Source organism: Carassius auratus, chromosome 37, assembly GCF_003368295.1.
Source record: "Carassius auratus strain Wakin chromosome 37, ASM336829v1, whole genome shotgun sequence".
NCBI classification, from domain to species: domain Eukaryota; kingdom Metazoa; phylum Chordata; class Actinopteri; order Cypriniformes; family Cyprinidae; genus Carassius; species Carassius auratus.
In genome coordinates, this window is record NC_039279.1 from 7120973 (window position 1) to 7144636 (window position 23664).

The 23664-nt window shown below is 35.4% G+C and overlaps 2 protein-coding genes across 4 annotated transcripts; both read left to right on the forward strand.

Moving 5' to 3' along the window:
* Positions 1-666: 666 nt before the first annotated feature.
* On the forward strand, positions 667-3872 carry LOC113056487 (probable G-protein coupled receptor 142). The gene is made up of 2 exons (XM_026223282.1): positions 667-799; positions 2917-3872. Exons 1-2 carry the CDS (start codon positions 667-669, stop codon positions 3870-3872), a joined length of 1089 nt encoding a protein of 362 aa, XP_026079067.1.
* A 3007-nt stretch (positions 3873-6879) lies between these two features.
* Positions 6880-16861, forward strand: LOC113056023 (G-protein coupled receptor family C group 5 member C-like). 3 transcript variants are annotated; one of them, XM_026222473.1, is made up of 6 exons: positions 6905-7247; positions 7372-7443; positions 11222-12270; positions 14920-15020; positions 15226-15336; positions 16222-16861. In XM_026222473.1, exons 3-6 carry the CDS (start codon positions 11235-11237, stop codon positions 16246-16248), a joined length of 1275 nt encoding a protein of 424 aa, XP_026078258.1. In that variant the 5' UTR covers positions 6905-7247; positions 7372-7443; positions 11222-11234; the 3' UTR covers positions 16249-16861. The 3 variants fall into 3 exon arrangements, with proteins under 3 accessions (XP_026078260.1, XP_026078258.1, XP_026078259.1); XM_026222474.1 differs by having other exon boundaries at positions 7377-7443; XM_026222475.1 differs by lacking the exon at positions 15226-15336 and having other exon boundaries at positions 6880-7443.
* Positions 16862-23664: the final 6803 nt, after the last annotated feature.

Genomic DNA, 23664 nt, shown 5'->3' on the forward strand with positions numbered 1-23664 from the left:
CTTTCATATTGTTTTTCGATAGGAAGAAAGAATGAATGGCTTATGAATAACCCACAATTCAATTCCAATAACAACACCAAAACGGCACACTGCAAATGTGAGATGCACACAAGAAAAGCACCAAAGCACATTAGCATAGAAGTTGTTCGTAAAAACCCAGTGATGTCATGAGGAAAAAGGAAATATACAGCACAACGCGATCATTTCCACTCTCTGCATTTGGGTCTGAAAGCAAATAAACATGTTGATCATGGTGAGCTGATCACCTCATCCTCTCAGGAGGGGGCAGTTATGGGAGTAATCAAAGCTAAACATAGAAGGAAAGCTAGAAAGTGGAAAGATAAGACAAGTAAATGATGGAGAGTGTGGTGCACTCCTTCCATCTGTCTCTAATTGACTGTTTTTAATCTATGAGGGCAATCTGTCTCCATCATTAACACAATGACCCGGTAAGAGGACACCAGAGCATAGTAAACATCCATGCTGAAATGCATTACACATTCTCTTCTTCATTCTGCACTGCAGACTCCATGTTACAAAAACACAATAAGGTTAATTTCACATTGATTTCAGTTGTTGGGCAAAGGTTTAGGGTCATATTCAGATACTGAAGTTTTAAGGTTTCCTTCCTGTTCTCTTTCCTTTTACAAGAGGAACTCAGATGCCATGATTGACTGGCCCAATGGCACAGCGCCTGGCCAGCGGGAAGATGAGAGCAGCACTCAGGAGAGGTCAGAGTGTGTGCTGGCTTACATCCCTGTCGTCTACTACAGTACTCTTTTGTGTGTTGGAGTGCCAGGTATGAGTTGTGCATTTTAATACCTATTAACATGGGTCAATTAAGACCAGAATGCTTTTTTGAGAATGCTTTTAAAGTTAAGAATCAAGATGTAATCAGGGAAGTACGATGGAATAGAATGAAAAGGTGTTTTTTTATTTTTTTTCTATATAAATTACCTCAGAATGTGCAGTATTTCAGTCTGTGAAGTTAATTGTTCTTTCGCCATTTTACATAAAATAGAAGTTAATTTATTATTATATATACTATAAATGACCATATTTTAATCAAATGCATATTATTGTATATTATCATTTTTAGTATATTTAACCTTAAAGGGACAGTTCACCCACAAATGAAAATTCTGTCATCAATTACGTACCCTCAAGTTTTTTAAACCTGTATCAATTACTTTCTCCTGCTGAACACAAAAGAAGATATTTCGGAAAATATTTTGTAAAAGTGTTTTTATTAAAAAGTTTCTGATCCCCATAGACTTCCATTGTATTTTTTTCCCCATTCTATGTACATCAATGGGGACCATAATCTATTTGGTTACCCACATTCTTCAAAATATATCAAAATATGTACCCATATTCTTCAAAATATGTCTTCAAAAAAACTCCCACAGGTTTGGAAGGACAAGAGGGTGAGATGATGACAGAATTTAAATTTTAGTTCCCTGTTCAGCCTGAAACAATGTTATTTATTAAATAAATATTTAATTAAATAAACAAGTAAGTAGTCTATATTAACATATTAATACAAGAATCAAATACATTTATAATAAATAATCTTTTATTTTATGGACCTTTGTGGAAGAACACATTTTCCAGAATTTTGCTGTTTACCAATAAAATCCACAAAATGGAGCCAAACAACATAAAGCAGCTCATTAAATGAATTTGTGAACTTGACTGAATTCCCAATCCTGTCATTCTCAAATTAAACTCATTCTGTGGAACATATAGCCAATTCAAACTTTCATGGAAGCAGTATATCAATTATAAATAAACAAGCCCCATGAAATAAGATCTTATTATTTGACAATTAACCATGGTGCATAAACTGTCCCATATATAAAATATATATTTTTGGCACATGGGAAATTGATTCCTCTATCAAAAGACTCGAGGTGAAGATGACCTTGAGTCTTTTGATAGAGGAAGGTCATGGTATTCATTCATTGAGACACATATCAGACCAGTCAATAAATCATTAAGTATCCACAAACATTTTACTACACCAATAGGAGAGACTGACAGAAGCTTTAGGAAAAGAAAGGAGATCAATAAATCCACTAATATCCATAAATATCAATACAAATGACAATTAATTAGAGACTCATTTGAATTTTTTTGAAATTTGAAATTGCTACTATAAATCAGATCAGGGTCACAGACAGATGCTTGTTCACAACAGACAATTCAAAATCAGTTTAATAGCAGTCTAATATAAGATCACTTTTGTTTACCCCAAAACTTTAATTCTGTCATTATTTCTTACGGCCATGTCATCCTAAACTTGTAAGACTTTCTTACTTCTGCAGACATTTTGAAGACAGTAAAAAAAATGTTTTGTCCAAAACATCATTGCATGGACACAAAAATGTTCTATAATCCTTCTTTATGTTCCACAGAAATAAAGTAAGTGATATCAGTTTGGAACAACAAACTGTAAGCATGAATTTTTGGTTGCTCTATCCAAAGGCTTTTCTAATGTGGTATGACACGGTAATTAAAGTTTGAAGGAAAGAATAACAGCACATGGGTTTGGAACACAATAAGTATGAATGAGAAGAAATCATATTTTCATTTGATTTGATTCAGTTGGGTTAAATTCTCCATAGTTTTATCCAATTTCATTCTGCTGGTAATAGAGACATGTTTAAATCTCCTGTTGTGTCAACCAGCAAAAAAAAAAAAAAAAAAAAAAATGGGCTGCCATGTTCAGTAAATGTGACCCCCTTATCTTTTACTTCCCTTTAGTCCTGCTGTGTCAACTCCCTCCATGCCCTTGATTTCTATCTCAGTCTTCTGCCTCTCCCTTCTCTGGCCTCATTCCCTAACTGTTTATGCCTTGTCCATCCTCCTCTACCTCAATTCTTCTTTCTAATTCCAGTTGTCTCCTTTCCCTAGTGAACATCCTGACGTTGGTGGCTCTTTACCGGCTGGCTGTTCGTACTCAGAAGGCCCTGTACGTGTATCTTCTTGCTCTAACTGGCTCGGACATCCTCAGCCAGCTGTTTATCATCTTCGTGGGCTTCCTGTTGGAAACGGCCATGTTTCACCGAGACGTCCCTGTGCTGCTGCTGAGGTCGGTCAGTATGTTGGAGTTTTCCGCCAACCACGCATCCATCTGGGCCACCGTACCCCTCTCGGTTGACCGATATGTTGCTTTGTGCCACCCACTACTCCATCGGCAGATCAGTTACCCGGCTCGGGCTCGGCGGATCATCGCAGTGGTGCTCACATTGGCGCTAGCATCCGGCGTGCCGTTCTTCTGGTGGTCGGACATGTGGAGGGTCAACCATGCGCCCAACAACTTGGATACTGCCTTGATTTGGACCCACGTGACTATTATTTATTTTCTTCCATGCTGCATCTTCCTGCTGCTAAACTCCTTGATCATCCTGAGGCTCCGGAAGAGACAGAGACAGCAGATGTGCCAGGACAAGAGCGGGCAGCAGCTGGCAGTGCCAGGCAAGCTGGGTAAAACCACAGCTATGCTCCTAGCAGTGACTTCTGTGTTTGCTGTCCTGTGGGCACCTCGTACCGCAGTGGTGCTCTACCATCTCTATGTGTCATCGGTGCACAACGATTGGCGGGTACATTTAGCATATGACTTAGCCAACATGTTAGCCATGCTAAACACTGCTGTGAATTTCTTTCTGTACTGTTTTGTCAGCAAACCTTTTAAAGCAGCAGTGAGGGATGTCCTGTTGTTCCGGTGGGGACCATTGCACCTACGCCGCCCCCTACATCACCAGCGCACTGCTGCCAATGCCTCCACCACCTGTGTTTCCAGCTCCAAACATTCCCAACGAGAGGTCACCCCTCTTTCTCTCAAAAGGGCAGATATCAAGTCCTGCTAAAATAGATATTCTGTTATCATTTAATCATCCTCATGTTGTTCCAAAACTGTGACTGATTTTTTTTTTTTTTTTGTCCATATAGTGACAGTCATCAGGGTACGTTAGGGTATGTGATTTTGGAACCCATTATATATTACTATTTTGAGAAAAAAATTGTTGAAACATTCTTCAGAGCACTGAAAGAAAGTCATAGAGCTTTCGAATGAAAGTTTAAGTTGGTATAAATGGTCACAGCCTTACAATTTTGGGGCGAACTATCCTTTTAAGACCAAAAAAAAGCATGGTATTTTCCTGTCAAAATTAAGTAGAAAAGAATTCAAATTAGTGGCTTTTATGGTTATAAGTTAAAAAGTGTGTTCACATTAGCAAAATGTTGCATGCAAAAATGGTCCATTGTCTATAGTGAAGCAATGTATGAAGCACAGCTCACGCAGAATTCACTTTTAAACCAAACAGCATTCTGTTGGTCAATGCTGCAAATTCATTAGACCATCCTAAATACGAGCAATATCTAATCCTATTGTCATGAATGGATTTCATCCATGAAATTTCACAGATTTTTTGAGCCATAGTAAATGTCACCTCTGCATTAGTGTATAAATTTGCATGACTGGCATCACCAACAGAATATAAAAATACTGACTTGTTTCCCATATATTATCCCCATGAAGAACAGTCTGTCATCCATTCATGCTAATGTGCACCACAGGTAATGCTAATCTGAACAATGTCTTTTCTGACCTCTGGTTAGTAACTTAAAAGATCACAGTTTACACTCATTAAACATAAGTCTTGCTGATAAGAAAAGTAAGGTTTGCAGGACATCTTCCAATCAAGACATAACCATTTAAGAAAAGAGTGTGTTTTGCACTTATCTACATATGTGTTTTATTTATTGTCCTGTCCCCTGTGGGGACCAGAAAACATACTACAGTATTTCTCAAAACAAGGATAGGCTCATGAAATGAGGATTATATATTGTCATTTTCCATAAATGGCTATCCAAACAGGATGAAATATGAATACTCCGTCATCATTTCTACACCTTTGTGTGGTCCAACCTTTTTTGTGAAACACAGATAGGTAGAACACACTTTTTCATATTACTGAAGTAAATGTAAATTGTAAAGTAAATGTAAAATAAAAGTGATGCATGCTATCAAGTGCCACAATGAACAAAACAACAACAAACAAACAGCATAAGTGTATTGTTAATTTTTTAAAGCCATTTAAGATAGCTTTGTGTGAGAAAACAGCTGAAATGTAATTAATTATATGAAAAACCTTATGTTTCTTTACATTTGCATAGATTCAAATATGACACCAACACATACTGAGTAAGTTCTGACATCTATGATTATGATACTGACATCAAAAACAGGATGAGTGATCCAAAAAGTTACCATTGAACATAAGGATGTGTAAATGATGACAGATTTATAAAATTTTTGAGTGAATTATTAAATTTAATTGCATTTTGATATTGTAAGAATATGTGACATCAATTTAGTGCTTTTTATCAATTTTGCTCATTTTGCAGATGAATGAAGTTCTTTAAACACATACAATAGTGTTTCATTAACAGTATTCTCTCATTAATTTATGACCCATCACCCCATACTATACCTTTTTTTTTTGGTAGATTTGAAGCCATATTAAATCTACTCAAGACATCTTAACGCACTATACATTTTCCATTTTAATGTAATTAGTATTTTATAGTTTATTGATCAAACTGAAGACATGGTTCCATAATGTTCATAACAAATGTTCATATTGTCATGACCGAGAGCTTTCTTGCAGCTGTAGGTTATGTTGCATGACTAAATGAAACCCTTTCAGAGCCCATCCAGTGAAGCAGAGCAAGATGGCTGACCTTTTTAACCCCATTGTGCAAACTGCACTCGCTCGCTTAGATGTTTATTTTCGGTGCATGGAGACTGGATGAGGCTTTAAAAGGGGCTACGATGTGGAAACACGAGTGAAAACACCACTGGACAAACAGACCCATCTGAGGAGCTCAGGCTGAACTTCTGAACAAAGCCGGCCTTGAGCTTCTGTGCACCCATGCAGCAACAGCAAAAATGTCCATTTGCTAGAATTCACCAGGATCACCAGAGATATGCAGGGGGCAATTATATTACTCTGTATTCTATATTCCCCCATTTTTTCATTCTGTACAAAAAGTAAAGAAAACACACTGTTCAGCAGCTACAGTATCCTGTTACATGAGCAGAACACATTCACACCTCACACCAGACAAGAAAACAAACAATGAGTCCGGTAAATCTCTGTCAGCAGTATATCATAATTGTAACAGAAATGGAGAAAAGTCCTATATAGAGTACTACACCATACAACCAGATGTAGATTAGGATGTATATATAAAACAGAATATTCAGCTGTACTGAGCTGCAATCAGATACATAAATATAAGGCTTTATTGGTAGTGCAAAAGGGGATCAAGATGTAACCTTGAGCAAGACATCAGACCGCAGGTTGCTCCCATGCTGTCTTGTCACTGCTGGAATAAACAATACAATATAATTGCAATTGCACAGTAGGTCTACACGTGAAAAAATATCAAACAAACTAAATTAATCTGTAGAAAATGTTTTTGGAGTCGAGCAAGATCCACGAGATCAATGTTAATGATTATATAATGATTTTCCACTAGGTGGCAATGTACACGCACTTTTAGAAATATAATTCCCACATGATTAAGTTTTACACCTGTTACTTTTCTGTTTGTAAATGTGAAACGTAGAAAACATAAATATAGATTTGTAATATTCATATAGGTTTGTAACACTGCAGAGAGAAACTAGAAATGTGTTTTGAGCATATTTGGGCATATTTCAAATGGGCAGCATAAGCAAGGGAAGATTTAATCTGTCTTCGTTTTGTGCCTCGATTCTTTTTGAAGTTTAGACTGTCTTTTCATCTCTGTTCAGACCCAGAAGAAATCACAGAAAAGATAAATAAAGCTTTTGTCAGCTTTACCTGTGTAGACTAGAGCTGGGGAAGAGCAAAGCTACTCTGCACTGAGGCCTCAAATTACCAAACCTACAGTTAGTAAAGGCTCTTGGGATGTGCTGTGTGGATAGACAGATGAAGCTGAAGCTGACAAAATACTAACTCCACCTTAAGTAGCTCACTAAAGTGCCACTATGATACTCAGCTCCTGTTTTTTTTCCAGGTAGTGAAAGCAGGCGCGCTCCCGACATTGACAGCTAGAGCAGGAGAGCTCGAGAGGGACGTGCAAGCTCGTGCGCGCGCGAGAGAAACTGAGGGTTTGGGTCACATAACTGGCGGCTGAAAGCTATCAAAACTCGCCAAGTGTTTGCCCTCGACTATCCTTGAAGCCTTTTGAAGGTTTGTTTGCCTGGAATACAAAGGGAACATTGTTTTATTTTCTTTTTTGAGGGTTTGAAACCTCACCTCAGCTCTATGGCACGTTGGCGTCGTGATGTCTAATTTATTTTCATGCACTTGCTAGAACAGGTAAATTGTGCTCATATACCAAAGAGTGACAGAGCAACGACACCGTGTCTACGTCTGGCTGTACAAGGTGAGCTTGTTTTGTTATATTCTTGGGCACCTCCGTGATTTCGTACACGGATTTGTACTTTTAAATATGTTTGTGTTTTGTACTTTAATTTATTGTGTTGTAGCTTATTTATATTAATTGCATGTGGTTTGTTTATTATTATTATTATTATTATTATTATATAAATGTGCTTGTGCTTTATTTTGGTTATAAATGTGTTGGTGAAAATAACACGATATAGACACCACTCAGTAATGGGTTTTTTTTGGGTGTTGCATGTAATTTACTGCGGTTTTATTAATGCTGTTGGGGATATTAATAAACTCAAATTCAGCTTTATTGCTTTAAGCAATAAAGATAATCTTTCTTCACTTGCTCAGGTGAGACGCCTGCCTGTGCTGCGCTCTGATTGGTGCGTTGTAACGAATTGAATGATGTGATAGGCTCAAACAGTTTTATATCAAAATTGTTCGTTTAATTGCATTAAAAACTTGCTAAAATATGTGATGATATTACTGAAAATTTCATATTTAATCACTACATTTTCTTTGTCTGTTAGCACTATATATTTGAATGGACGTGTGATGAATATTCTACATATACGTAGTATGTTAACGCTAAATTAATTTCTTTTCGAAGAAAGAAAAGAGCATAGTATGTAAATTAAATGCGATAGTAGGAACAAGTGCTACAAGGAACACAGAATAAATACTCTTGACTGGAACTCTTTCCCAAGAACGTGGAAAACCCCACAAGCCATTAGAATTTTTCCCCCTCGTTATTCTAGTTTAGAACTTAAAATAGAATGCTCGAATTTACATATTGTTAACATTTATGGTAGAATATAAGAAATGCAATGCTGAAAAGCTGTAATCCTCTGCTGGAGCTTGACTATAACCAGAACATTAGAGAACTCCTTGTTTCAACCATCCAGCAGGTGCACAACTCACAGATCTTGAGTTCATGTTATATTATTTTTAAGGCCCTACATCGTGTTAATCAGTTAAGCCATTTATTTTACCTTCTTTGCATTTGTTACTGTTGTGATTTTCAGAGAGAGTTCTTCCAGTGCAAGAGTCAAACAAATAAAGTTTATGAACTAATACAAGTACCGTAGTCTTTATCCATTTAATATGAAAACACTTGGCTTCAGTAAAGCACAAACTGTACTGTAGCAGTTCTCGAAAGTGTACTCCGATACCTGAGGGGAAGTATTGATTAAGTAATGAAATCAGTATAATGTGACAATGAATGGACTCACTTCTAGTTTGTAATGAGATTGTGTTAACAATTCATCAGAACTCAATTCATTTTGGTTACTCTTCACTACACAATAGAAAATGAAAGTGGTGTTGGAAATATTTAGCTTTCTTACCGAGTACTAAATGAAACTTTGAAGCTCTAGCCTAAATGTATGGAAGCATATGGGTAGCAAAATTCATTTTGAAATGTAATTTGCAAAATGGCAATGCATTTCTTTATTTAAATTTAAATTTTCCCATACATATGTGCACAATTTAAATGAAAATTAAATTATATAATTTACATTCAGCACTAGTTTTAATATGTAAATTAAAAACCTATTTTATTGATTTATAAGTTGCAAAATTAAAATACTATTTTATTACCCAAATTGATTAGATGTTTAACATGCCCAAGCAAAAACTGTAGCAAAATTGTCATTTAAATGCCGTTTTTCCTAAATGCATTTAGACTTGCGTGGAGGACAGTTGCATTATCATTGTGTTACCGCAAGATAATTGTAACAATTTGCAGTGTGAATCTCTAAATGCATTCTGATGCATTCGGTGCAGCAAAATGGTTGCAAAAAAATTTGATTTACATGTCTTTTATTTTTCTTAAATGCATTGACACTTAAGACATTTAAATTGCATTTTCATTAAATACCCCGTGATTATGTAGTTAAAATTATTGTGGATTTGAAAATGCTTTCCGATCACGCCCCTGGTCTATCAATCATTATATCAAGGCAGGGCTCTCGCTTGGCAACAAGACGCACAGAAGGTTAATATTCACCACTAACCAAACACTTTTCACCTGCCTCAACTTCTCAATGCTTTACACTTCAATTGATGCACATAAGCAAACAGACAGTGCAGTTCTACACTTCTTTATATTTAAGCAGTGGACATAATCTTTGTTCACCTGCTCAGGTGAGACGCCCAGGCAGTCACACACACGAAAGCCCACCTGTGCTGCGCTTTGATTGGTGCATTGTAATGGGCTGAATGATGTAATAGGCTCAAACAGTTGTATGTCAAAATTGTATGTTTAATTGCATAAAAAATTAGCTAAATGTGTAGACAGACAGTAAAGTTCTACACTTTGCCACCTTACACCGTGGTTACACCAGATGTGTGACGCAATTGCAACACTTAAGTGCTTGGGGACACACAATCTATTATATGAGAAGAATAAAGTATGGAGGATGGTGCACTGTCCATTTGCTTATGTGCATCAATTGGAGTGTAAAACTGTGAGATGTTGAGGGAGGTGAAAAGCATTTGTTTAATGGTTAATATTGACCTATTGTGCATCTTTGCCGAGCCCTCCTTGAAATAATGATTGACAGGTCGGTGGTGTGATCAGCTTGGGATGCATTTTTCCATCCACATTGACCTTAACTACATTAATAAAAATGTAATACAAACTTTTTTTGCAACCATTTTGCCGCACCTTTGGCACAGAATGCATTTTGAAATTCACACTGCATTTTGCTACAATTATCTCGTGGTAGCACAATGAAAATGCAGTCTCAAGTGTCCTACCCCCTGAGTCTAAATGCACTTAGGAAATTTGCATTTAAATGATAATTTCCTTGAGCATGTTAAACATCTAATCAATTTGGGTAAAACAGTTTTATTTTAATTTAGCAACTTATAAAGCGTTAAAATAGATTTTAAATTTACATGTTAAAACTAGTGTAGGAAATGGAAATTATGGAAAAAAACTGAATTTTCATTTTGCACTAAATGTTGCACATATATATGAGAAGATGAACATTTAAATAATGAAATGCACTGCCATTTTAAATATTGCAATTTTTTTCCCTACCCATATGCTTCCATATTATATGATCAATTTATCATTTTGTATATTTTTCACTACCTGATTCACTCTCTACAAGGCTTTAAAAATTACAGCTAAAAACATCAGTATTTTTTAAAAGTCTAATTAATTATTAACAGACAAATCTGGATAAGCTCCAAGTGTAGAAATTCCTGCACTTAATGATTATTTTTTGCTCTTCATGTGCGGTCACACTAGATAAATCAGACCCATTCAGGCAGTGAATTTGAGTTTATAAACTGAATTCCTCACTAAACGATTTATATTTTGGACATGTCTGATTCAAACTGAACCAGGAACCTGTAGAATGATGTGCACATTAGGTTTGTGAGTTTTAAATCAGTCTGGTTACTACACATATTCACAATAATGTATAACCATTAAAGAAAAAATTAAGATATTTTACATTAAGATATTTAAGTTAGTTTAAATCATGATTTCAGTTATGTAATCCTGTTGCCCATAATCATTGCAATGTCAAAGTAGTTTTACGTGCTCAGAAGCCTAGAGAGTTCACATCTTTAGAAAGCCAACCTAAAAGGCCATTGTGGAGCATGAACCTGTGAGTGAAATTTTAATAGTTTTGATATCGTCACGATCTGGACATTGTCACTCCCTCACTGGGTGTGTAAGGGGACGGTTTTGAGCCAATATCACTCAGTATCTTATAATTCTTAATTTTATGCTCATTCTTGCTTATCTCTCTTAGGTGCTGGGAAACCATGGATCACCTCACTTCCAAATCCCAATGTTTTCATCATCTGCTCTTCATCATTCTGTGTGTCTTTCCTGGATCACTGGGCCAGACTTCAATCCCCAGGGGCTGTGGAGATAATGTGGACTCCTTGTATTTTAAACTCTGTGACCTGACAACAGTCTGGGGTGTTATAGTGGAGTCATTTGCAGCTGCTGGTTTGGTGGCCACCCTGATTCTTCTGATCGTGCTGCTAGCCAGCCTACCCTTCGTCACTGACAAGAAGTGGCGCAGTTCATTAGGGCTTCACACAGGGTTCCTCATCTTCACGTTTGGACTGTTCGCCCTCACGTTCGCCTTCATCATCGGGAACAGCTTCGCCACATGCACGTCACGCCGCTTTCTGTTTGGTGTGCTGTTCGCTGGCTGCTTCTCTTGCCTTCTCATGCAAGCTGTGAGGTTGAACATACTGGCCAGGAGGAATTCGGCACCCAGAGGTTGGGTTTGGTGCTTGGGGGCTCTGGGGCTCTGGCTGGTAGAAGTTGTCATCAACACAGAATGGCTAATCATTACTATTGTGCGAATCCCAACTAATGTCACTGGAATTCTGGCTTCTGCTACTCCTGTTCCCTGTATTATTGAAAAACAGGATTTTGTCATGGCGCTCATTTATGTTCTAAATCTACTATTGGCGGTTGTGGTGGCATCCTTACCCATATTGGTAGGTACGCACAAGCATTGGCGCAAAGATGGAGCCCTCATCCTGGTCACTGGACTGTTTTCGGTGGGCATCTGGGTGGCTTGGATTGTCATGTATGTGTATGGTAACGCAAAGAACGGTGGGTCGACTTGGGACGATCCCACACTGGCAATAGCATTGGTTTCAAACGCATGGGTGTTTCTGCTACTCCACACGGTGCCAGCGGTGTGTAGCCTGAGTGAGGAAGATGAAGATGCAGCTGTCGGGGAAAATCTGTTCCCCAGCGGAGGGTACGAGGACATTTTGAGGGAGCAAAGTACACATATGGAAAATAAGGCCTTCTCTATGGACGAGCGCAATGCAGGTAAATGCAAGCTTTTGAGTTTTTTCTTTGTATTCGTCTAAACTTTATTATCTTTGCTTTGAAGTTATTTAACTTTACAAACTAGTTTTTATTGGGGATCTATAATATATCTGTATCCATATAAGCTATTAGGCTAATTGTAACCAGATAATACGTTTTTTTAAATAAAGATATAAAAAAGGTGCCAAACCATTAATTATATTTTTACTGTATGTTAATTAATCTATGTAGTTTATTAATCTTTTTATCAGATTTATATAATTTTTTGTTTGTTTTTTGCAATGTTATTGTCTTTGTTGTCACACGATCGCAGTTTGCATTTGACAGATGCTATCCTGAAATTACCTTTGTATGTCTGTGCAGTTTTTATATTCAGTATAATTATTCATATAGATAGTTCTAAACAAGTATTTATTCACTGTGCAAGTACTGTAGTTGATCTGTAGCAGAGAGTTTACGCTGATTAACACTATACCACCTCTTGTGGAAACACTGAAAGTGTAAAGGATTCTTGTTGCATCATGGGATATGTTTTGACATATTTCTTTAAAGGTAAAAGTGTCTGTATTCACATTTCACATAAATACTTTAGGCCATAGGTGGCTCTGTTGATGAGTGCAGATGTTCCAGAACTGTTAAAGGTTTGTTTAAAGAATGAATTCTGAATTCCTAGCTCTTAATTACTATTATTTAGGGATCTGAAACATCTTAGACATTGTGTACAGCCATGTAGTTTTGCACCTTTAAATTGTGCCCTTTCAAACGCTCCATGCAGTGATTATGAATTAAACTAATCATGCCAATTATATAATACAGAAACCCAATATGTCTGTGTATGCTAGTATACACTGAGAGGAGAAGGAGCGTGTGACTTTGAGAGAGGACAACGCTGCAGAACATGCTGGAAAACGGGCTGAATTTCACGATAACTTCTGCTTACACCTCTGAATTTGATATGCTGATGTTTGAATCCACTTAGTCTTATATCTGATCATACCACACTGAACATGCTGTTCATCTGTCCTCTCTTCCTCTCACTCACTGTCTTCTGTCCCTGCCTATGTCTGTTTCTCTCTTTATCTTTGCATCTGCGTGTCCCCTTTAGCTAGCCATCATGCAAATGTCTTTGCTGCCTTCTGATGTCCATGAACTTGAACCCAGGTAGCTGAGATTGTCCATGCATTTGTGCATTCAGAGCTATGGGTTCAACCTTTCTATTGTGAATCAACAATATCCAACTGTGTTTACTCAACCAATTACTCACAATGTACAGTCGTCACATATGTTCAATCATGTATCAATAGCGTGATATTGATACATGACTTGAGCAAATATTAATAACATTTCCTCATCTTCAATATCTACATAGCATCTGTGGTTTTGTGATGTAGAAAGAATGCTTCTGTTTGTATTGAACAGAGAGTGCTGGAAAGTTCAGGAATCATATCTCACTAGTAAATGAACACCCGGAGCAGAATGGAGGGCCTTTCCTACCCTGACATAAGTCAATAGAAGCACACGCTACTCCTATCTGACTCTCTGTAGAGACCCTGAAGAGTGTGTTTACTTTATCATGTCTCCACGGATACTGAGGTGTGGCGACAGTATCATCAGTGATAGGCGTTACACAGAGCTGCCCCACTGCATCATTTCAACCTTATCAAAACGCTCTGTGTCTCTAAATGCACATGATACTGTATACTGAGATATTTGCTAAGTGACTGTGATAAAAGAAAGGTCTAGTTTCTTGGAAACATAACATTGTTTTATAGTTTGCTCTTGTCCTTCAAAATAAGCTAATAAAATTGTCAATAATATATATATATATATATATATATATATATATATTTTACACACTACCGATACGAAATTTGTGGTCAGTGATTTATTATAATTATTTTTATTATTTTATTTTTTTTGGTGTTTTTTTGTTCTCAACAGGGCATTCAGTAAACTATTTTTAATAAAATGTAATTTTCTGATGGAAAAGCTGAATCTTCAGCAGCCATAATGCCAGGTTTTCATAATAATTGTGACAGTTGAAACATTTGTGCTCTTTAATATTTTTGTGGAAACCGTGGTACTTTTTTTCGGAATTAATTGATGAGCAGAAATGATAACATTTATTTAAAATGGAAATCTTTAGTAACATTTATAATGTCTTTACTCTCACTTTTAATAAGTTTAATGCATCTTTGCTGAAAAAAGTATTTCTTTTAAAGTTACTGACCCCAGATTATTATATATAATCACAATTATATGTGAATATTTGCAATTAGTTTGATTTAATCTGTATATATTAAATTTATATTTTTATTTTTATATTTGTATTTTTCTTACATTCATATTTATTTATTTTTAAATAAAATATTGTTATTTAAGTATCATAGAGATCCTATTTTTTATTAATATTTGATTTTGGGGGTAATTTTGTTGTTGTTTTAATTGTCAATTATATATTAATTAATATAATATGCTCCCCTGAATAACTACTATTATTCAGTGGAAAACAGGTTATCTATTTGCATTTTATCGCATATAGCAGCTTTGCCATTCTCTGAAGTGTGTGTATAAGGAATATTGTGTGTCACAGACCGCCATACTCAAATCCAAACAGCTAACATTTTTGTTTTACCATTGTATTCTCAGGTAATACGCCTGTGTCCCCATACAGCGACTATAACGGCCAACACCGAAGTTGCGTTTACCAACCGACAGAACTGGCCATCATCACCAAAGGAATAAACAAAGTGAGTGCACATATTTTACTACTGATTTGAATATGCATAAAACCACTAAGTCTTGTGGTCGCTGTTCACAAACAAAAACTATTTTAGAATTTGTACAAGTCCACAAAAGAACCTTATTTGCATACAGTATGTGTTGTAGCCACCAATGTTTTTATGCATTTTTGTGTTCACATGCCATGTATATTTGGACTGCTTTCGGCTTTAGCAAAAGATGGATTCATATGACAATATAATTCCACGAGCATCCACACGAGCCCAGAACGGCCAGACCAGCCCCTCCGCACAACCTGATGACATGAGACAAATATATACAAATGTACGTGGAGAATTATTGATGCTGTGTTTGATTGCACTGGCTCTCCCTAGACTATCGTCCTTTGACTTTTAGCTTCCATCCTTTTAAAGAGAATTTTTTTTCTCTTTATTATGATCTTATTGATTGCAGAGTTTCTTTCAGTTTTGTGTAAGGGTGCTGTATGAATACAAATGGAAAATATTTGTATTGTATTATTAACCATTAATGTGGTATTTTTCATATATAAAGGGATGTTTATGATATCTTGAAAATGCCATTCTTTCAATTAACAGATAAATGTGCAAATTACAGATTTTTAGATTAAACTCATAATCACCCACACAAAACAACATCATCTTTCCTTTTGGTGATGGAAAAAAAACTCTTTCCTGGAACTTTACTTCTCAAATTTCTAGTGCCTCTCATTCTGTCTGTCTGTCTTGATTACACATGTCTGTCGGGAATTCTTCTCTCTCTTTGCCCTGTCATTCATTCTTTCAAGATCTGCTTTCATTCCTATATATATATATATATATATATATATATATATATATATATATATATATACACAGTATTTACACAGTATTTAATCTAAACAGTATTATTTTAAAACCACTGAGATGCTAGCTTTTAATTAATATATTTATATTTTTTAAATTATATTTTACATTTAAAGTTTTAGTAATTTTGTTGTTTTTGTTTTTAAATGTCCATAAAGTTTATTTTTATTCATTTTATTTTTTATTTTTATTTTTTATTTTGTTATAGTTAACTTCATTCCATGTAAATATATATATTATGGTTTTAGTTTTGGTTAACTATAATAACCTTGACTTTTAGAACAATTCAAAATATTTCCAGATAGATTCAGGTGTAATCTAATATTTCCTCTGTTTCTCACTGCAGGGAAATTACATCAGAAGACCCCAGTGATCAGCTCACCTAAACTAGTTTTTATTTATTTTTTATTTTTATTTTTTTCTGGTGTTTCTAAATTAAGATTTGTGATTCTGTTTTTCTTTACATCGCTGTGCTCGAACGCATAGACAGACTTCTGTAACTCAGACTGAATGACCAACAGTTAGTTGGTTTGCTCCTCTGAAAACCAATGTTTTGGGTTATCTCTACCTTAATGAACAGCAGAAGACGTTGTACAGTATGGCCTGGTTGTGCATTGGGCACATTAATAAGATAAGTTGTACAAATGATTTTATAGACTACTGCAGTGCTACCAATTGTGTTTACTAAGAAACACAGACCAGCAAAGGACTGTGAAATAAATGTGTGCTGTTTTCTGTCACTTTTCCTATATAATGAGTTTTGAAATGCTGCTTCTGTAAACTTAAATGTAGCAATACCATACATATGCATAAGCTTGAAATTACATGTATAAAATGCGCAATCACAATCATTTTGGTGCAGCAGCAAGACTGATTATTTCATTATTTTCCCAAGTTTGTATTTATTGTGACTGTAAATTAGAATTAAACTGAAGCTGAACAGAATACCTTTTCAAACCATATGCAAATGTTCTGCTTATTGATGTAGATATTAAAAAACAAGGATATTTATAAACTAATTGTGCTCTAGGTACAAACAGCTGCCCTTGTGAATAACACCATTTTTTCAGTTCTGTAATATGAGACTGTTTGTGCGTATACCAGGTCATAGGGACATAATCAGGATAACATCCCAGAAGGAAGTTAGTTGAATGGAAAATGCACTTCTTTGTAACTAGTAATGACATTTACATAGGTACTGCTGATAAGTTCCTGAGTACGTCAGCCTGAGCTGCAGGGTTCCTGATGGAGGGTTGTTAAAGGTAGCCACTGTGTCAACAAAAACCAAAGCACAGAACATAATGCACACTGTTGGTTTTTGCATTATTGTAACTGCATAAGCAATATACTGATATATGTATACTCTACTGTTCAGAAGTTTGGGGTCAGTATGGTTTTTATTTAATAATCGCAGCAATAATTGTTTAACATTGGTCCAGAGTAGTTTTAACGTACTTTGCAAAGCCAAAATTCTCTGAGAGTAAATAATACAAAGTACAATGAGACAGTGAAGTATGAGCAGGTGCATAAAAATTATTATGTCTTTAGGAAAGAATGCTAAATGATTGAGTGTAGCTTCAGGACTCCCTCATCTAGTAATGCAGGCTTTTCATAAAATGAGTTTGCAAATCAAGTTTCACAGAACATTCTTTCCATTTAATCACAGTTATACAAAAGTAACAGTAGCATAGGTTTTTTTTTTTTTCGCATACAGTAAATTGTCAGCGGCTTTCTCTTCCAGTAAATGTTCACAGTACGCAAATGTACCACCAAATTATTTTATATACTGTATCAAGGTTATCAATGCATCTCAGCCTTCTGAGATAGCAAAAGATGCCGTTGTGTTTGTTAATGGAGCCCAGTGTTGTTTGGATCCCAAGGTTGTTTGAAACATCATCTTATATTGTAGTATTAATTATTAACTTAGATTGCAGTATTCTGGCCATCATACATATTCGACAACTCTAGCATCTGTTTTACATTTCACACTGGTCCATAATAGGAGCCTCCTAAAATTAATTCACAATAGAAACACAACCTACCCTCTTGGTTTTATGATGTGAGAATGATTTAGGATGCATCTGAAGTCTCTAATCAAGTTCAACCCGACTGCCGCCTTGTATGTCTTCCCTGCAGCCTGTCCTGAGCATGTATCAAATGTTAAACGCTGCCGGTAAAATCTAGATACCGAATCTATAGGTAATATGATAAGCCTTTACTCCTCACTGTGTGCTGAGTATTTAAGGAGAATGCAGACATAAAAACCTGTCCTTGAGACACAAGTGTCCCTTCTACAACATCAATGTAAATCATGTTTGTGGCAGTTTGTTATTCTATTCCAAAAGGACATTTGGCACATTAAAATAATGAGTAGGTGTTATGGATGTATCAGCTTTCCTCATTTTCCACCCATTTGGCTAAATTATGAGGCATATCTGATGTAAATAAGAGAACATGTTCACAATCTGTCGGTCTGTGTGGTTTAACAAGAGACCTTTACTGAAATAACTCTTGAACCAGGACAAATTAATTTGATAATGCTACAATGAGAGTCAGACATCTTCAAGGCTGTCAAAGTGTACATGCACAGAATTTTTTTTTATTAATATCAATTTCCTGGTCAAGACTTTTCCAAAAAGCAGGATGTAAGTATCAGAGATATTATCATTAACTGAAAGTAAAACTAAAATTATGAAAAACATTTTTGCTATCTGATATATAATTAATATATTAGAAGAAATAATAATAATAATAACAATAAAGAAAATTTAAATAAGAAAAGTTGCATTGGCAACTAAAGATAAATTAAGCACTCAAATTACTAACTGGAAATAAAACTGATATTGAATTTAAATTGAAATAAAAATTATTCTATTATACTATTATACTAATTGCTAATAAAAGCACAAAATTCCTAAAATATAAACTAAATAATACTAAAATAACACTATGTGTTATAATATATAATCAGCGTATTTAATGGCAAAAAAAAGGCTTTACCTATCAAATATTACTTTAATTTGTCCAAGAGCAAATAAATATTTAATATTTCAAATAAATATTTCATATTGCACATGCACAATTGAAAGTAATGTGATTATATATTAATGTAAAACATTTTATACTGAGTACATGTATGTATTTTATGTATTTATTATATTATATTATTTTAATAAATTCACATATACAGTGTGTGCGTATATATGTATAGTTATTATTTTTATTAATTATTATTATTATATAGTACTGCATATATTCTGAATAAGGCCAAACATTGCATTTAGTACAGGATGTCAGCTGTCTTATTTGGACTTTTGGACAAAATGTTGACTTTACTGGATTATGTCAATATTTTCTTATGATAGCCTTATCAGAATATGACCACATTTGGAAACCCGATGTACATTGTTTGTACAAATGTTCATCCTCATAAAGGGGTGGCATTTTATTTGCCTGTACTTGTGCTGATCAATAATTCTTTATACTTGTAAGCGAGTCTCATATTACAGGCACAACATATATATATATATATATATATATATATATATATATATATATATATATATATATAAGTTCAATATGTCCTGAAGTGAGGTTTAAGCCATTCATATTTATTTAAATGGCTTAAATCATCACTTCAGGGTATATTTTAGCATTTAACCCTGACTAAACTCCAGCTGAAACTGGATCTTTGTTTACAAATAGATTTGCATCATCGCATGAGGTATTCAGCCACTTTCCTGTGCAGGCTTACAATGACCTAGCTGTTCTCATCCAGGTGGGGAGAGGCTTTAAAAGAGATCCATGAGATTGGTTATCTGGTTTATGGAGTCACCACAGTGCTTAATACTGACTCTGACGATTACCATTTTCTTTATTATGCAATTTTCATAAGACTGGTCATTTGTTATTTTTGTGTTACATAAGTTAAGTATCTCTCTTTTCCCCATGAAGTTCAACTGATATAGAAAAACAAAGGTTTAAATTTTAACCAAACTGGGCATGTCATGTTTGCTAAGTGTCTTCTAAAAGTGTTTGCTAAAAGCAGTTGTTGCGAAATATACAAAACTCAGTAAACCAAAATGAATCTATCTGAAAACTCCTGTTCACCTTATAAAGCGTTGTCTTCAGGCTGAAAGAATTTGAATCAATAGAAGCTGCCTGCTACACAGTAAGTGTTTTTAAAGTGATATTTATGTTAGCAGCTATAATGCTAAATTAGTCTCTGGTCAACATTAGATGAATGAATGTATGCAATGAATGAACAAATATGTTGCATTCAAACTTTAATATTCATCACTGTAAAGCATTTATTCGGGGCAGATACTTATTCAATGTCTAATTTGGGATTTATTAATATGCTTTTATGTACTAATATGTACATTTTAGGTATTAATATATGCCATTTAGGAGTACTTTTGAGCTTTCTTTTTTTTTTTTATGTAAATGCATATTGTTGATCTTTGTTTTCAATGATTCAAACTTAATTTTGCACAAACGCTCCCCATTCCATACAATCGACTGCAAGCTGGCTTTCAAATCTATCCAAATGTCCATTAGAAATCTACATACTGATGTCCTGTTACACTGTCAACTGCAATAAAACTATTATAATTAAAGAAAGAATATATATATATATATATCTTATATTAAGTCCTTAAAACAAATAATGAATGTGAAATTTGGAGGTGTATAAACTGAACTTTGAACACCTCCTTTCCTTGATTTATTGAAAAACAATGAACAAAGAATAAAATAGAAAAAGAAACATGCCCAATTTCCACCTTCTATGCATTAATCAGATGATTTGTCTCTCAGTCTTCTTATAACTTCAGGAAGGCGCCTCGAACTGATTTTAAAGGGAAAACCAAAATTCCCACAAGAGCTGATCGTCTCTTCATTTGGCCTTAATTGGACCGTTCTCATGACCCCTAGGCCTTGTTTACCTGGTTGCCCCTGCTGGGATTCAATCTGTTGTACCTTGTGACTTTTAATGACACCAAACAGCCTGATGACACAGGAAGCTGTTGTGCAATTATTATTAGCAAAGACTTCAAGAGCTCACACCATAAAGCATGCTGGCCAACAAAATATGCAAAATGTGTAATTATTTCCCACCTCAAGTCCAAGAGCTCAATGTCTGTTTGTATTGTTCAGCATGTTTGCATAAGAGAACAATACATCACTAGCACTATTTTCGATATACATTTCATCCCATTGTTGGACAAGATAGAAGAGCAGCACAACTTGTCACAAAGGTGTCATTCTGTGACCGTCTCAGCCTGCCTGTTGCGAAAGGAGGGGAACAGTGCCGGCTTTGTGCAAACTGGACAAAGTTGGACCTGTGTGAAAGCAGGTTAATGTTCCTCTACACTGTTTGGAAGCCAAGGGCATCAGAAGGACCCGCACACAAACTTATCCAAACCAGCCTCTGGATTCTTCTCTCGCTCTAACACCTGAGTAAATCCAAATGACAGGACAAAACACATACGCTCAACAGTGCTGACACAGTCCAAGCCAATTAAAACCTTCAGTAGTACAGAGAGATCCAATTTGTAAGAAAAGATCTCAGTATAGGAGAGGTGGGTGCTGAAATGGCCCAAGTCTGCATTCAAGTATGGCATGGACTGGAGAGCTATAAATAACACTTGTAGTGCAGACAATTTTCAGCTTCTCAGAATTGCTAAAGAACTGTTGACACATGGAGAAGTGTGTGTGGGTGGCAGAAAGCATAATGACTTAGCAATGAAACGGCGCCACGCACAGGAAAGAGAGTCTCAGAGGGTTTCAGGTGTTTGTCCATACTCTGACTCACATCAGCAGGTGTATTAATCCTGAAAGAGGAAAAAAGCTTCTCACCGGGGGACAGAGCTTTGGTGTGAACGAATAAAAAGCTGAGCATCATCGCTTCGAGTACTATTTACTGGTCATTCAAATAATGCGGCTTTGAGTACAGATATAGCATATTTATAAAAGCTAAATAATTCTGTTTGTTTTTATATAAATATATAATATATACATATATATATATATATATATATATATATATATATATATAAAGAGATTTCAAAAGGTAAGTACTTTCCTTCAAAGAGAAGTAAGCTATTTTAATATATAGTATTTTTCATGATTCCACTAATATGGGTCTCAAAGCATGTTCTTAAAGAGAAATTGTATACATTAAAGCCGACATATAAAATGAAATACATGACAATAATGTATCATTTTTGTTCTCATGGCTGTTTCCTCTTTTCCTCATAAGAGCATCAGGAATGTGCAGACCTTGTCAGAAAATCTGCCAGGATTTATTTTGCTGCAAAGAGCATTTCTGCCGCTGGGATTAGTGTATTTAAAATTCCCCAGACTGATTTGAGGCTGAATGAAAGAGACACTTATGTATTAGAACATGTGACATCGAATGTCTTGTTTTCATATTTGTGTGAACTTTCAAAGCGTCCAACCATTTGGCCAAAGGTAGAATCCACTGCTGTCATAACAACGCGTTTAAAAATAATCCAGCAACTGAGTTTGTTTGTGTATGTGCGCTAACTGTGCTTATTTTGTGTGTGTGTGTGTGTGTGTGTGTGCGAGTGTGTGAAAGCATGCTCAAGGACCTTTCCTCTTCTGGAACTGTGAACATACTCAGATGCCAAGCACAGTTACTGATTCACACGGTCAGAGAAGTTCGCAAGAGTTCAGTCCAGGCAGCAGTCCAAATGCATATTAAAAGCTCAGTTTCTATAACATACTGTTTTACACAGTTTATTTCCTTACTCAGTGTCGATATGGATAACAAGGCATGAATGAATGTCATATGTAAATATATTTATGTTGAAAAACACTGTGTTTATCAAAAACTTTAAACTCACCCAAAAATGAAAAAGGACTCACCCTAAGGCCTTTCAAGATTGTGTTTTTTTTTTAGCACTATATCAGTGGACAGTGAATGGGTACCACCAGAATGAGATTTCAAACAGCTGATAAAAACATCACAATAATCTACAAGAAATCCAGACAACAAATTAATGTCTTGTGAAGTGAAAAGACTATGTGTTTTAAGAAACAAATCCATCATTAAGGTGTTTTTAACATTAAACTATTGTTTGTTTGTTTTATGGATACAATACAAGTCCATAATAATGCTTCCTCCAGTGAAAATGTCCAGTTGTACTCTTACTTTAAAATCCAGCAGAATAATTGTTTAGAACATTTTTCATTTTTAAACAGTGCTTTAACAGTGCTTGGGCATATTTCTCTCCTGATACAGATGAGTTGACTTTTTAACAGGAGGAAACAGTAGCTGGATGAAAGCTGGAAGCACCAGTTTGAAGTAAAAAACCATCTTGATGGATTTGTTTCTTACAAACGTGCAGCTTTTCACTTTACACGATGTTAATCAGCGGACAGGAGTTGTGTGGATTATTGTGATGTTTTTAAATAGCTTGTTTAAACTCTAATTCTGGCGGCACCCATTCACTGCAGACTTACTATATAATAAGATCGTTCAGCATTCTTACAAACACATAGCCTTTTCATTTCACAAGACATTCATTTATCATCTGGAGTTGTGTGGATTACTTGTGGATTATTGTGATGTTTTTATTAGCTGTTTAAACTCTCATTCTGGCGGCACCCATTCACCGCAGACTTACTATATAATACGATCTTCCAGTATTGGACACAACATTTCTCCCTCTAAGCCACACCAATCTCTCCTGACAATGTTGTGTTTCAGACCCACCTATGATTTTTCAGACCCCAGTTTACATGACTGTCTCCATGATAACGT